The sequence below is a fragment of the Zootoca vivipara genome, chromosome 12, assembly GCF_963506605.1.
Source record: "Zootoca vivipara chromosome 12, rZooViv1.1, whole genome shotgun sequence".
NCBI lineage: Eukaryota > Metazoa > Chordata > Lepidosauria > Squamata > Lacertidae > Zootoca > Zootoca vivipara.
This window is the reverse complement of record NC_083287.1, coordinates 6,599,073-6,614,394: the sequence shown is the minus strand read 5'-3', so window position 1 is coordinate 6,614,394 and position 15,322 is coordinate 6,599,073. Positions and strand designations below refer to the sequence as shown.

At 41.8% G+C, this 15,322-nt stretch overlaps 1 protein-coding gene across 3 annotated transcripts in view; it reads left to right on the top strand.

Moving 5' to 3' along the window:
* Positions 1-15,322, top strand: part of ANLN (anillin, actin binding protein) — a 38,741-nt gene that overhangs the window by 7,962 nt on the left and 15,457 nt on the right. The window contains exons 1-11 of one of the 3 annotated variants that reach the window (XM_035129541.2): positions 112-327; positions 5,744-5,897; positions 7,548-7,814; positions 8,531-8,871; positions 9,512-9,716; positions 11,081-11,271; positions 11,392-11,499; positions 12,073-12,178; positions 12,375-12,491; positions 14,328-14,548; positions 14,757-14,908. In XM_035129541.2, the coding sequence (XP_034985432.1) occupies positions 310-327; positions 5,744-5,897; positions 7,548-7,814; positions 8,531-8,871; positions 9,512-9,716; positions 11,081-11,271; positions 11,392-11,499; positions 12,073-12,178; positions 12,375-12,491; positions 14,328-14,548; positions 14,757-14,908 (1,880 nt within the window). In that variant the 5' untranslated portion in view covers positions 112-309. Of the gene's footprint in view, positions 1-111; positions 328-5,743; positions 5,898-7,547; positions 7,815-8,530; positions 8,872-9,511; positions 9,717-11,080; positions 11,272-11,391; positions 11,500-12,072; positions 12,179-12,374; positions 12,492-14,327; positions 14,549-14,756; positions 14,909-15,322 lie in introns of those variants that run through there. The other 2 variants (XM_035129542.2, XM_060280575.1) reach the window with 2 other exon arrangements.

The window sequence follows — 15,322 nt, the reverse complement described above, 5'->3', positions numbered from 1 at the left end:
TCTTCACCCACCCGCTCCCATCAGGCGGCGTGCGCTGTTTCATTCGGAATAGCGGGGAGGAGGGAATGCGCATGCGTTCTCGAGGAAGTGCACACACCCCCGCCACCGTCCCTTGAGAGTTTTAACCTCTGGCGTATCTGGAGAAGGGCGGAGCTTGGGTGGAGCTTGGCGCATGCGCGGCGCGGGCCCCAGCTGTAGCAGGCGCTGAAATTCAAAATTGGACGGCGGTTTGCAGCCGCGGAGGCTCAAAAGGGAGAGGCTGTTTCGGGAGCCAGACGTGGCGAGGGAGGTCGGTGCGCGCCTGCGGAGATGGACCCCTTCACTGAGGTAAGCGGCGCCCGCTGAGGGAGGCCTGGGGAGCGGGAAGGAAGGGCCCCTGCGGAGGGGAAGCGGGGCGCCTCGTCCCCTGTTTCTGGGCGCCAGGCCGGCCGCTTTGCTGAGGGGTCTTTTAACTCCCTTGGAGAAGAGGGCAGGAGACGGGCAATGCATTCCTCTCCCTCCCGCTTGGCTTTAATTTGGCCCAGGTGGGGTTTTTTAGGGGGGGCGGGGTTGCTTTTAAATCGCTTTGGGGTGCCCTGCGATCCTCGGATGGAGGGCGGAATAGAAAGTCAGTTCTTCATCATCATCATCATCATCATCATAAAGTGATTAACAGATTTAATAAACCAAATTAAATGTTGGAAAGCGGATTTGATTCTGAAGGGTGGTATAGAAATTATAATACCGTATAATATATATTATATAATATAGACAGCAACTAACAAATTTAGTAAATAAGAATGAATGTTGGAAAGTGGACTTCGTTCTGGCGGCCCTTCCTTGGACTGCGATGCGTCCCTACTCGAGAGTAATAGCATTGGAGTCGTGGCAGCACCTCTGAGTAAACCTAGCCAACTAGGGTTGGTCCCCAACGAGGCTGCCTTTCTGGGCTTGCAAGCCCCCTTTCGCTCAGCCGGGTTTCTCTCTCCGCCCCTTAGTTAGACCTCCGTTCCCGCCCCTGGAATGTTTTATTTGGTTTAATGCCAAGCCTGCGTGCCTTTTGCCGTTCTCTGCCTGGCTTGGGGCGCGGGGGGCTCTTGGGACACGATCAGTGTCTCCCTCGGTTAAAGACAAGTAATGCTTTTGAAAGGAATCCCAGTTGTAAAGTTGAAAGTCGACCCCGCAGAAAGTGGCGCTTAGTCAGTGATCGCCCTTGCGATTTAGAGGGTTTGAGGAACTGGTTACTCCCGGGGACCTGGAGCTCTTGGCTTGTTTCTTTTAATCCCTGACCGTATTCTTTGCTCCGGGTCCTAATACTGTACAAAAGCCAGCAAAGGAAAAAGGCAAACCAGCATAATTCAAACAGCTAACTCCAAGCACGTTAATTTTCCTTTCTTCTTTTTTTCTTGCCGTGACTCATAGGGGGGAAATGAGACTAATGGGTGTGGCATTTCCAAATAGCTGTTCTTTTGCGCTTGGTCAGAATGACTGCAGGAATACAGAAGCAAACGATGTCACTCTCACTTTTTCCAGAATTATTCCAAGAGTTCACATAAATGCTTCTAGAAGTAACTTAAACATTTGGAAAGTCGATGAGATTCTGGAACTATATAATCAAGCACAGCACAGCCTATTTTTAATGCTTATTTTTTAAAAACGGTAATCTTAACTAGGTGTCATATCTGTATTTTTATGGTGATATAAAAAAAACCTGTTAAGCTTTAAACGTGTCACATTCAAATGTGGAATGAAAGGATATTAGTGTCTGCATGCACAGCATGAAAATTACTATTTACCACGTAAAAGTGCCCAAAGTATACTGAGTGCTGAACAAATACTTAAAGATAAGACTGTCCACAGGCTCTTAACCAGAAAGGAAGATACTTATGCATTATGTTGTCTTTAATTTGAAACGGATCTTTACAGTGCAATACTGTGTTTACTCTAATGTAAGTCCCATGGAACTTTGTGGGATTTACTTCAAGGAAGTTGTGCAGAGGATTGACAGATATCTAAAACGTCAAAACCTCTGAAATAAAGTCTGTATTGTAAGAAAACCACTTAAGAAATTTGAAACTTGCACAACTTCCTTGTGTTCTTTACTACTTCAAAGCTGCAGTCGTTTTGAAAGTAAGGCCAACAGAACACAGCATAACTTAACTCTTGAGTACTGTACTAAATATGTGGAGCACTCTCAAGGTGCCCTCGGCAGCTCAGTACTAACTGAATTTAAATTATATTTAAGCGGTCTTTCAGCTTACACAGTGAAGGGTGTGTCAGAATCGACGGTTATCTTCTTGCTTCTGATGCTGCATTCAAACATTCTGTTTTTCTCCTTAATTGGAAGTGACTTGATGAGACTAGTTCTGAAGAGATCCCTTTTTCAAGTTCTATTTATTAAACAACTTCACTGTGCTATGTGCTGGAAATCTTCCAGCTGATCCACACCCTTCTTAGAGATGCAGTTGTACTTCTTTTTGAGTTCAGAGCAATCAAACCTGATCTGAATTGTTGATTTAAAATCATTAGCAGTATTGAATGCTGTGCTAATCTTTAAAGCATCTGGAACTTGAAAAGGAAATTTCACCAGTTTTACAACTTCATCTTATTTTTAATAACCATGCCAGTCTTCTCCCCCTTCCAGTACAATGGAAAAGGCAGATTGCTTTGACAGGCAAGGCAAGCTTTTATTAAAACTTATTGCCTCAAGGAAACCTTATGCTTTTCTCTGTGGAGTTCTCTGATGTGACGGAAAACAACTCCCAACACATGGGGAAAGTATATTGATTACTGTATGCACCATGTCTTTCTTTACACTTTTGTATTAATGTAGAGAAGTAAAGCAGAACACTTTACACACGTTTGTAAGTTCTACATTCTTGAACACATTTTGGAATAAGAACTAAATATTGTTTTTAATTAGCAGGAAACTATTAAAGTCAAATTCAAGAACTGGCTTCTAGAGATGGGAATACTGCATTAGAAGATAGAAAAGTGCATTTTTAATTTTTGAATTGATAATAGTTTGGTTTCATATTCTTCTTGCTTCCTTTGCCTTGGGCTTCTTCATAATCTACACTGAAGTCCAGTATTACTTCTATCAACAGTACTTGGACCTGAATTCTCATAGCTTGGTTTGCATATTGTATTTAACTCTTAATATTGCAGTGTCAGCGGTTTTCAAATGAAAGCTTTTGACCTTGAATCTTTTCAAGCTCTGCTCTGGATGTCCAGTAACTCATAATATATGTTCCTCCTTGTAATATGGCAATAATGGCCTTTTTTATATGGATTTGGTAAGGATTGTACAGCAGTCTGCACACTGTGACTTTTAATTCATGCTTGAATATATAGTACTGTTGATGCATTCCACTTGTTTATAGGTCTCATTTAGAGTTTGTTAATAATGCACATTTGTGGATAGTTCCCATGATGTCTATTTTCTACAGCTGGAGGCAGTAATGGTTCGGAATACCAGTTGCTGGAAACTACAGGAGGGGAGAATGTTCTTTTATTTGAATCCTGCTTGCAAGTTTCACACAGGCATCTCACCATGTGAGAATAGGATGCTGGACAAGATGGGCCGTTGGCCTGATCCAGCAGGCTCCTATGCTCTTGTAATCTGTACAGTTCTCCAGATTAGCTGAGAATCAGTATGGGTACATGCAAAGATTTATGCCTTTATGCCTCTTCTCTTCTGCCCTGTGTCCCAATTCAGCAGCAGGATGAGTGTGTTCAGGGGTGGAGGTGCTGGTGGTAGAAAAGAGATGGAGAAAGTTGTGCCCTTGCACGTATCACCATGGGCAAACTTTGAATGGAAGGGAAGCAAAAAGGGAGCATTTCTGCATCATATTCTGTCTTCAGTTCTACGCAGTGGTGAAGCTACATGCTCTGGCACCGGGGACAGAGAGCAGACGGGGCGTGGCATGCTGCCTGCGGGGGCATGGTGCGCTGCCTGCGGGGGGGTGATGCCTGGCGCGGTGGGGGGATGCGTGGCAGGTGTCCGGAGGTGGCCACGATGGTAACCCCCCTCCCCGATGGTTCCTCCGCCAGTGGTTCTACGCTCAACATGTTGGCCTACTTCCACATGAAGTGGCTAGTCACCTAGACCAAATAATGCCACTGCTTCTAGGGTTATGAAACAGCCTGCTGATTTTGGATATTCAGATCCCAGCAGTTTGGGCTCCATAAGCCACAGAGACCTCCTGTGTTTTTTTATGATCATTAGTCAGCCAGGGGCTTCTGAGGAAATAAAGAAATGAGTGTTTTTGAGATGCAGTGCTACTTTTATTTATGTAGGTTTCAAGTGATTCTGATTGATAATTGAATTGTATTGTATTTACAACTGTCCTGAGTATAGGGTTGCTGAAGGTCTAGAAAGCTGCATTTTTTGTTCTAAATATTTATACCACATTTTTCAAACAAATCATCTTCAAGACAGCTTACAAGCAACAGCTTACGTTAATACAAACCCTTCCCCTCCCAAAAAATGCATACTGTAGCAGCCTTTCACTGATGGATAGGTCCAGAGCAGGCATCCCCAAACTGAGGCCCTCCAGATGTTTAGGCCTACAACTCCCATGATTCCTAGCTAAGAGGACCAGTGGTCAGGGATGATGGGAATTGTAGTCCAAAACATCTGGAGGGCCGAAGTTTGGGGATGCCTGGTCCAGAGCATGCTTCCCTCCAGCTCGGCATGTCCCAGGGCAATTGGCAGTTGGAGCTGAGTGTCTTTTCTTGCAGGAAAGCAGATGCTTCTTAATTGGTTGGTGGATGGGCCAGGTTGGTTTTCTCCTTGCTGTGATGTTTTCCCTGGGACACTAGTCCCGTAGTTGGTGGCAGAGGCCAGAGTGTCCCTTTGCTTCAGCTCTGCAGTTCTGGGCCAGTTTCATAGAGTTGAAAATTCCTAATAAATGACATTTGATGTTTAATGACTAAAATACTTGGAAGTACAGTACCGTAATAAGCTGATGGAACCAAATGGAATGTGACTGGCAGGCTTCCCAGCTTTAAATTTCAATTGTTTAGCTATTGCATTGCAACATATTTGCTATTCAATCTCACATCTGGATAGTCTTGAACATGCAAGTAGACCAGGATTAACCGTTAAAGCCGCCATTTTTACTTTCCTAGTAATTTGAGAAAAACCCTTCCCACAAGCTTGCCTTGCTTTCCTGAACTGGAAAATTCCTTCATTTTGCAAATACTTCCCCCTGCTGGTTGTACTTGTTCTGTATTTAAATCTTTCTGACCCAACCTTCTACCAAATTTTGGATAACATGCAGGACACACTTATTAAAAACAATAATATTCTGAAATGATATACAGCATAAAATAGTGAGCTGGGTTTAAGAGCATGTGATTTGCCTTCGTCCACACAGATTTTTTGTGTGAATAAGAGCCACCTGCAATGTTGTCACTCAAAAAACGATAGGTGTCACAGTTACAGCTAGTTGCACTCCTTATGACTTGCAATTCAAGCACAAACATTTTTGTATCTCTTGTGCAGTTTGAGCATTTGTGGCAAGCACTAGACATTTCTTTGTTGCAGGTTCTCCAAAACATTTTTGTAGTCTGCTAGTGAACACAACTAACAAGACATTCCAGTTGGTTTATGCACAGAGACTGCCTTTGTAGGAAGCTACAGAAATTTAACATGCTACTTGTTGACATCCCACTTTCATCAAGGAACTGATTGTATTAACAACCTGAAAGCAGTGCAGTCCCATTACCAACTTATCCATAATATTTGTGTAATATTTAGAAACTTCTAGAGCGAACCCGTGCGAGGAGGGAAAATTTGCAGAAGAAGATGGCTGGGCGGCCCACAGCAGGAGTGCGGCCTACAACACAAACCAAAAGGAGCAGAGAACCTTTGTCAGAAGCTGGTAACCAACCGCTTCAGCCTAGCGAAGAAGGTATTTTTTTACTTGCATGAGATTGTGCGTGATTATACTCAGGTGTACAGGGTTTTGTGTGGGCAAACTTGTATTTTAATTATTTTTCTTTCTTTTCTTTTTTTTACGTCCTAATGAAATTTTACTGGTGTCAGCCAGCTGCCTTGAGCCCAGTTTTGACTGGGGAGGGCAGGGTATGAATAAAAATTTATTATTATTATTATTATTATTATTATTAAGTTACTTGCCCAGTTGTCTTGCTTCTCACTTAGTAGCTAAATGACATTGATATCTAGTAATGATAAACATTACGGTAGTTAATTTACGGTAGTTAATTATGGGGCTAAATTCTGGAACTAAAGTGTAACAAATACCATGTAAACAAACCTTTCACATGTTTATTTCAGTTGTTTCATAGTATTTAAGGTAAAGGGAACCCTGACCATGAGGTCCAGTCGTGACCGACTCTGGGGTTGCAGCGCTCATCTCGCGTTATTGGCTGAGGGAGCCGGCGTACAGCTTCCAGGTCATGTGGCCAGCATGACCAAGCCGCTTCTGGTGAACCAGAGCAGCACATGGAAATACCGTTTACCTTCCCGCTGTAGCGGTACCTATTTATCTACAATGGTACCTCGGTTTATGAACACAATTGGTTCCGGAAGTCTGTTCGTAAACTGAAGCGTTCATAAACTGAAGCGAACTTTCCCATTGAAAGTAATGGAAAGTGGATTAATCCGTTCCAGGTGGGTCCGTGGAGTACTCAACCTGAAGCGTACTTAACCCGAAGCATGGGTGTAATTGGTTCCGGAAGTCTGTTCATAAACTGAAGCGTTCATAAACTGAAGCGAACTTCCCCATTGAAAGTAATGAAAAGTGAATTAATCCGTTCCAGATGGGTCTGCGGCGTTCGTAAACCGAAAATTCATAAACCGAGGTGTTCATAAACCGAGGTTCCTCTGTACTTGCACTTTGATGTGCTTTCGAAGTGCTAGGTTGGCAGGAGCTGGGACCAAGCAACGGGAGCTCACCCTGTCGCGGGGATTCATAGTATTTATGTACTACTTAATAACAGTATTCAGAATTTCTAAGCAGTGTTCAGACAGTTTGACTCAATAAATCATTTTTAAAGCAAGGTAAAGGAGGAGGGGGGGACCCAGGTGGCGCTGTGGGTTAAACCACTGAGCCTAGGGCTTGCTGATCAGAAGGTCGGCGGTTCGAATCCCTGTGACGGGGTGAGCTCCCGTTGCTTGGTCCCGGCTCCTGCCAACCTAGCAGTTTGAAAGCACGTCAAAATGCAAGTAGATAAATAGGAACCGCTACAGCGGGAAGGTAAACGGCGTTTCTATGTGCTGCTCTGGTTTGCCAGAAGCGGCTTTGTCATGCTGGCCACATGACCTGGAAGCTATACGCCGGCTCCCTTGGCCAATAATGCGAGATGAGCGCACAACCCCAGAGTCGGTCACGACTGGACCTAATGGTCAGGGGTCCCTTTACCTTTTAAAGGAGGAGGATACTGTAATAAATGGAAATTGTCTAAGGAGGGGAATAAAAGGAGTGTGAACTTTTGTTCTTGTCTGATAATTTTAAATTTCTTCTTAACTGACTTTACTGCCATTGTGTAGCTTTAGCCTAAAAGCCAACCCAACTGATCCTCTTTCTCTCCCAAAACAGATACAGCAAAGGCAAGTACAAAGCCATCACCATCCAAAAGACGTTGTTCGGACAATGCGGATATTCCACTTTCTAATTCAGAGAATAGGTATCCAATTAACTCTTCTTCAATGGACCATGCTGCTTCTGAAACAGCTCCTACCTCTCAGATTATTGCCCCCTCCATTGAGATTGAAGAGCAGGATGCAAAATCTGAGCAAACTCCTGTTGCTTCAGTTAAAACACGCATGCAAAAGCTGGCTGAACAACGACGCTGCTGGGACAATGGTATGTCTGTATTGTGCATGATATGCATAGCTTTAAAAATATCTGCAAAGACATAAGCAAGTGAAAGTTCAGTATCTCTTCATGCCATTGTGGTGTTTAAAAAGAGATATCTAATTGCAGGCATCCATACATCTCAATTTCATATATGAAAAATGTTTTCCTTGGGTGGGGAAATAAGTTGTTTTCTGGTTCAAGCTAGTTTGGCTTGCCTGCCCATAAGTAGCTATACTAGTCACATACCATGAACCAATTACTTGAAAGGAAAAGGAGCTGTCATTCCCAACTAATTAAAAAAATTGTCTGATCGCCTCGAGGCGATTCTTACTTGATGCAGACAACTGTGAAAGTTTGTCCCATACTTTTAGCACAGGTTAATCATTGGTCGTTACACAAACCTGCACTATATCTATTGTATTCAGTTTCATGGGATCCTCTGGTACATAGGTCAAGTATGAAGTGTGAGTTCTCTCATGGTTCCCAACATCTTCTTGCCCTCCCCACAAGTGAGACAAAGAACAAAGTAGCCTTTCTGCTCTGTGGATTATTGTAATATTCCACAGGTGATGGCTATAGAAATGTTTAGAAGTAGTTGGGCATTCTGGCTTGCTTCAGAACATTTTTTTATCTCATTTGGTATTTTTTTTAGTAAGAATTGCTTTAATAGGCATGTGTCATATAGTTCCATAACTCTGCTTCTCTGTTTGCTTAATTTTCAGATTTGTCTGAAAGTTCTTGTATTTCTCCTATTGAATCAAACAAATGCGTCATTTCCCCACCCAAACAACTTCCCCTTACAACTGATACCCCAGTAGGTCGAAGAGGCCGTTTAGCTAACCTTGCTGCTACAATTGGCTCCTGGGAAAATGACCTAAGTCATCCATCTGCAAGGCAAAACAATACACAAGAACGGCCTGGTACGACTTGTTTATCCAAATTGTCCACTACTAGTGGAGCATCTGGTAGAATCAATAGCGACAGTGTGAAGCAGGATGCTGCATCCTGTTTGCAAAGGGCTGTTGAGCCATCTGTGAATAAGTCGGCAAACTCTGAGATATTGGTAAGTGATCATATTTAATCTGATGTTTATTTCTATCATACAGTGGAGAGACTGACAATATGAAGATGTAGCCTCGCAACCCTTCCTAGGGAATTGGCCCCATTGAAAACAGTTTACTTTAGGAGTTGGCACATTTAAGATGGTGCTATAGAAGTGGCAGTTTCAGGAAAGGAAATATGACTTTGTAGAGTGCAATCCTTAACAGATATCAAAATCTAGCAAAATCCTAATCTGAGTCAGGCTTTGGGGAATTTGTGAACAATTGCAACATGTTTAAAAGTTAAAGTAGGCTGAAAAGTGTCAATTATAAAATCATATCTAAGCATACTTCACCAGGTATTGAGATCCTCTTGTAAATGGCAAGTATTAAGAAATGCACATAGAGATATTACAGAGACGATGCAAAGTACTGATCCCTGTTGCAAATGACTGTTTTATCTGTGATATTAAAAACAGCTGTGGAGGAGATGGAAGCATTTGTTTAGCTATCCTAGTATAATTATTTAGAGCAGCAACTCCACAATTGCTAGTGCTGCATCTGGGAAATCCATTGGCAACATTAAAAAATTAGGTGGATAATCATCTTTGCTGTCTTTGAGCTGAGAGTGACAACTAACTGTTCTCTCTAATCCCCTTTCAGGGAACTAATAATTTCATAGCAAAATCTTCAGGAACAACTATCAATCATTCTAAGGAGACTGAGGTACCAAAACGACTGCTTCAGGAAAAGGCCAGCCTTAAACCACCATTGAAACCTGCATTATCTCAGCCACTTTCTGCCAAAGAGGAGCGAATCAAGGGAACACATGTACAAATTGATTCTAAGGATAAACCAGCCACACCAGGTGAAGGGATGCACCATTATTTAAATCAGCATTTGTTTTAGAGATTTTAACTAGAATTTTGTATAGAAAATGATTTCTGCAATTAGCTGACATAAGTGATATGGCCATGTCGGAGTGAAATTTGAACGGTTTAAGCATGCCTGGAATATACTGTGTGCAAAGTTTTAGTTAAGTCATGAGAAATATTTTTTTTGTACATTCTTCGCACTTAAAATGTTTTAAAGTTGTATTAAAGAACTGCAAAAGTGATAACTGAGCTTTAAATAAACAGATCCTCTGTCTGCATATATGGTATTTGGTAATGAGTAAAGTTTCATGCAGTTCTACACATGAATTGATGGCAACTTAAGAGATGACTTGTTGAAATGTACTCAAATGTATTGGCACCATGTAGCCTCCATGCTACTGTGTGTCAGACCCCTTAATTTCTCTACCTCCACCTATTATTTTATGCTATTCTGATCCAGGGCATGTTTATTTAGAAGCAATTCCTGGTGTGGTAATTTGAACATACTCTGGAGTAATGCCTTTTGATTTGGGATTGCTTAAATTCTTTTATTTTACTGTGCTGGAAGACCTCTTTGTCATAAGAATTAAGACTTATTTAAAAGGTTCCATTTTTTAATTGGAAATGAAGAATAATTATCAGCATTATTCAAAACTAGTTTCACACAGTTCCATCAGCCTGTGCAATTAGGTTTCTGCCAATAAAAATGTCTGGATTCTGCATGGTGGTATTTTATATTATTGGGCTGCCGCTTTTAAGAAAATTTTGTGCATTTCCAGATAAAAGTTTTAAAAATGTTAAGCAGCTTAGTATTTTCTACAGTAAATCTGCTTTCTCACTTGGTTATGGGTGTCTGACCTTCTGATCTAAATTGGATGAAGCTAACTTTCGTTGAACCATGGGCGACAGCCTGAAAGCACTTCTGTTTGGAAAGCTCATCTCTTAGGGATTCCAGAGACCGAGATTGAGAATTTGTGTACCTTACCACAGTTGCAAAATGAGGATCTTTTGTATTAAAAGGTTTTGGGATGGATACAAAGGGCTGTAGACAACCCTAGTCCTACTCAGAGTAGACCCATTAAAAATAATGGGCTTGATTAACTTCAGACCATTAATTTCAATGGGGTTATGAGTGAGACTTAGTTGGATACTGCTGCAGAAGGATGCTTATGTGTATAAATAATAATAGCCTTTCGGGAAGTGCTGCTTAACTGCCCCGATTCTCATCAGAACATGTTCAAATATGGAATCTAGTATAGTTGTATGAAGAAGAAAAGAATAATGCCACACTTCAGCATTACTTCTAAATAATGAAGAACCTAACTCATTAATGAAACAAAATCTATTGTTCTTCTAGGAGGATCAGGGATTAAGCCTTTTCTGGAACGTTTTGGAGAGCATTGCCAGGAGCATAGTACACAAAGTCCTGTTATCACTGGAGGACACAGGACTCCCATTATTACTCCAAATACAAAGACAATCCAAGAAAGACTATTCAGACAGAATGAAGTATCTTCTACTGCTAGTCTAGCACAGCAGCTCAAACAGGTATGAGTTTCTACTTGTCTGTAAGAATATATGGAATGATTAGACTTGAATATTAGACATCTGTTGGAGCTGTAGTGCATAAGCTGAGACTGCATCCACTTTTGTCTTGAATGTTTTCAGGAACGTGAAAGAGAACTTGCATGTATCAGAGGCCGCTTTGACAGGGGCAATTTGTGGAGCGCTGAAAGAAAAGAGAACTCCAGAAAAAAACACCCAGAAACAAAATCGGTAACATATTGAAACTTCTTGTAAGGGAATCTGTAAGACTGCTTTAGGTTATTTATTATTAAATTTCTTTCTAAATCACTATTCATCCAAAGATCAAAAACATACAGTAAAAATCCTCCAAAATATTGAAAATAAGAACAGGTAATATTGAATACAACTAAACCAATTGGACGCCAGTCGAATATACAGTGGAACCTCTACTTATGAATTTAATCCGCTCCGAATGCACATTCGTAGGTAGAAACATTCATAAGTCGAAACGATGTTTCCCATAGGAATGCATTGGGAATGGATTAATTCGTTCCGGGGCCTAAAAAAAGGCAGGTGGAGAGGGGCGGCGGGAAGCTGCCGGCTGCAGCGGCAAGGGCCCGATCTGACCCTATGGCCGGATTGACAGCTGGGAGGGCAGTGGCAAGGGCCCGATTCGGCCTTCGGATTTCGAAAAAATTTGTAAGCGTGCGCTAATTTTTTTATTTGTAAGTCGGATTTTCCGTAAGTAGAGTTATTCGTGAGTCGAGGTACCACTGTACCCTGATGACGACTTTAAAGGTCTGAATTATCTTACTTTTCTAGGAGAGTTTGGTTCAGGTTAACTCAAAGCACCTGCCCAATTCTGATGACAACTCACAGGTAGCTGAAGAAAAGGCTGTAGAGATAGCCGTAGAAGGCATAACTTCTGGTAAGAATGCTCTATGATAAATCTGCTCCATGGTAAAGTTATCTGAACATGAAAGAATAAGTCTGAATCATTATTAGTAAATTGTTTGATAGAAGCCTAATTTATGTTTCAAGGTTACAATAACATAGATTAGTTATGAACTTTATTTAATAACTGCTTGCTCTACTTAAGTAACTTATTCCTTGGAAACTTACAGGCACTTCAGAACATGAAAAGACAGAAGAGCTCAGTCCCTTGAAAATCTTTTCACCACAGACTCCTGTAAAAACACTTTCCAACTCAAACCTTGAGCAACTTCCTGAGGAACAGAAAGGTTTGTATTTCCTAATTCTTTATACTAAATTGGTCTAGTTATCTAGGCTTTGTGCTTCATAGGTTGTCTGGCTTAAATTTTGTGCCCTAAACCACTGATGGTCTTTAACATGCAGCTAGGCTCCTTGATAGTGATTGGAAAATATTATGTGGTGACAATGCATGTCTGGAAAACTGCCTTGGTCAGACCACATCTGGAGTTCTGTATCCAGTTCTGGGTACTGCAATTTAAGAATGAGTTTGAAGTGGAAGGTGTGCAGAGAAGGAGGGACCAGGATGATCAAGGGTCTGGGAACCAAGCCTTATGAGGAACAGTTGAGGGAGTTGGATATGTTTAGCCTGGAAAAGAGACTGAGAGGAGATACAGATTTAAGGGCTGTCTTATGCAAGATAGAGCAAGCTTGTTTTCTCTTTCCCTGAAGGGTAAACTCAAACCAATGGATTCAAGTTATAAGAAAGGAGATTCCAACTAAACATCAGGACTAAAGCTCCGACAGTAAGCACTGTTTGACAGTGGAACAGACTCCCTTCCTTGGAGGTTTTAAGGCAGAGGATAGATGATCATCTGTTCTGAATTCTTGAGCTGCAATTCCTGCATTGCTGAGGGTTGGACTTAGATGCCTCTTTGGGTCCCTACTATCTCTGCAATTCTATGATTCTATAAGTTTATACCACACTCTTCGTGGGGGAGGGCAAATAAAAACAAAACTTACTTGAGTCACTGGACCCGTTTTTAGTATTTGTGTGAAGAAAGGCACTAACATTATCATAACAAAGAAGGAAAGTTAGGGGGAAAAGGCTGTCGGCATTCAGTGTCAATAGGGGTCCTCCAGAATTTTGGAGTGCATTGTCAACAATATGCTGATGGCACACAGCTCTGCTCCTTTACATTTGCAGCTGTGACAATGTATGGGCTAGCTTAACCTCTTGCCTTGGTAATGAACTGGATGAAAGCCAATAAACTGAAACTTAATCCAGACAAGACTGAGACAGTTAATTGGTTCTCTTGAACAAACAGATGGGATGTGGCCTGGTCTGGATGGAGTTACATTCTCTCTGTCGCTATTACTGTTGCTTGAGGGTCAAGTGGCCTTGGTGGCATAGAGTACTGTCCATCAGCTTAGAGTTAAAGGTCCAGCTGTGCCTTTATCTGGATGGGTACAGCCTAACTTCTGTTGTGTATACTCTGGCAAGCTCTAGATTCGATTACTGCGATATGTTATATGTGGGACCATCTCTAAAGATGCTCCGGAAAGTTCCGTTGGTGCAGAATTTGAGAGTCAAATTGTTGACCTGTGCAAGATGGTCTGAATATATAATGCCAATTCTGGAACAACTGCACTGGCTACTATTCGAGGCTCAATTCAAAATGCCCGCTTTGGCCTATAAAGGCTCATTTGAGGCCTGTCTTTCGTCTGGAGGATGGTGATACAAGAACAAGTGGTGCCTCGCCATCCTGCTCATGCAATGCTCTCCCCCAAGAAGGCATGCCTGGTGTCACATTTATTTGTAGGAACCTGGCTGAACCTTTCCTCTTTACCCAGGCTTTTGGCCCTTAAGTTGAAGGGTTTCTTCAGATATTTGTGGCCTTTTTTGTGGGCACAAGGTCACTAAGACTCCTCTTTTAACTGTATAGATATGTTTTTAGACTTTGTTGCCTGTGTTTGTTTCCACTGGTCTGAATTTAAGCCACTTTGAGTCACTTTTGAGAGAACAGCAACTATCATATATAATAATAATAGTAACAACAATCTTCTGGTCCCTCCTGTCCCTAGTCAATATGTGGAGGCTTCTGTTTACCTTTAAAAAAAAAGACTTTGTGTGTTTTACTTTCCAGACAAAGAGCCCAAGACTGAAGCGAATGACGAAATGAATAGTTCACAGGTGATAAGTGACATCTTTGATGAAGTTCTTCAAGAGGATGGGCCTGACATAGAGAAACTTAAAAAAGAGATGAGTATGACCTTGGAAGCTGATTGTGAGGATGAACAGGAGCCACTGAATATTTCCTCAATGTCCCTCCTGACACCTTTAACAGAGTCTGTTGCAAGTCCAGAGGTAAGTCCAGATGCTTAATTTAATGCTATTTGTGTATGCCCAGGTTGTCATGACTCAAATTCTAGAAAATGAGGGAAACACACCTTCAAACTTGTAATGCTCAGTTTGATAGTAAAACCAAGTTCTCTTCATTATAACATGTTGTATTTCTTCAGAATTTAATTACACATACAATGATCAAAGATCTATGCCTCTCCCTCTCTTCCAGGTTTTTGCATCCCCTAGTAAGTTAGTTGATGAGGGAAGCAATGCAAGTGATGATAGTCCAAAGTCCAACAAGTTTCAAAGAACATCTGTTTGCAGAACTGAATCTGGAAGCAGCATTGGGTCCATGTCAGAGGAGCGCAATCTTCTGTACAGGTAACTGCTCGGCTAAGCATTCTATTCGGCCTCTTAAATTTTAGTACAATGCAGAGAGAGGACTAAAACAGCTAAGCCAAGTGTGGGGAACATTTTCCAGCCTGAGGGCTACATACATTTCTGGGCAACCTTCTGCAGAGGGCTGGATTCAGATGTCAATGGTGGGAGATGAAAAAGCCAGTATTGTGTGTGTGGCTTATGGAGAGTCTCGGGAACCAGATAGAGAAGCCCCTGGACTTGATATTCCCCACGCTTGATCTAAGGCTAATCTAGATTTCTTTCTGGAAAATGTCCTCATGAGAAAAGCAGAAACATTGACCCTAGCCATCATTGTGTCTTTGAAGAAATCCACATTGCTATAATCTCCCTAAGGGTGGGCCTAAAAGCTGGTTGTGCCTCTCAATTTGGTGAGGA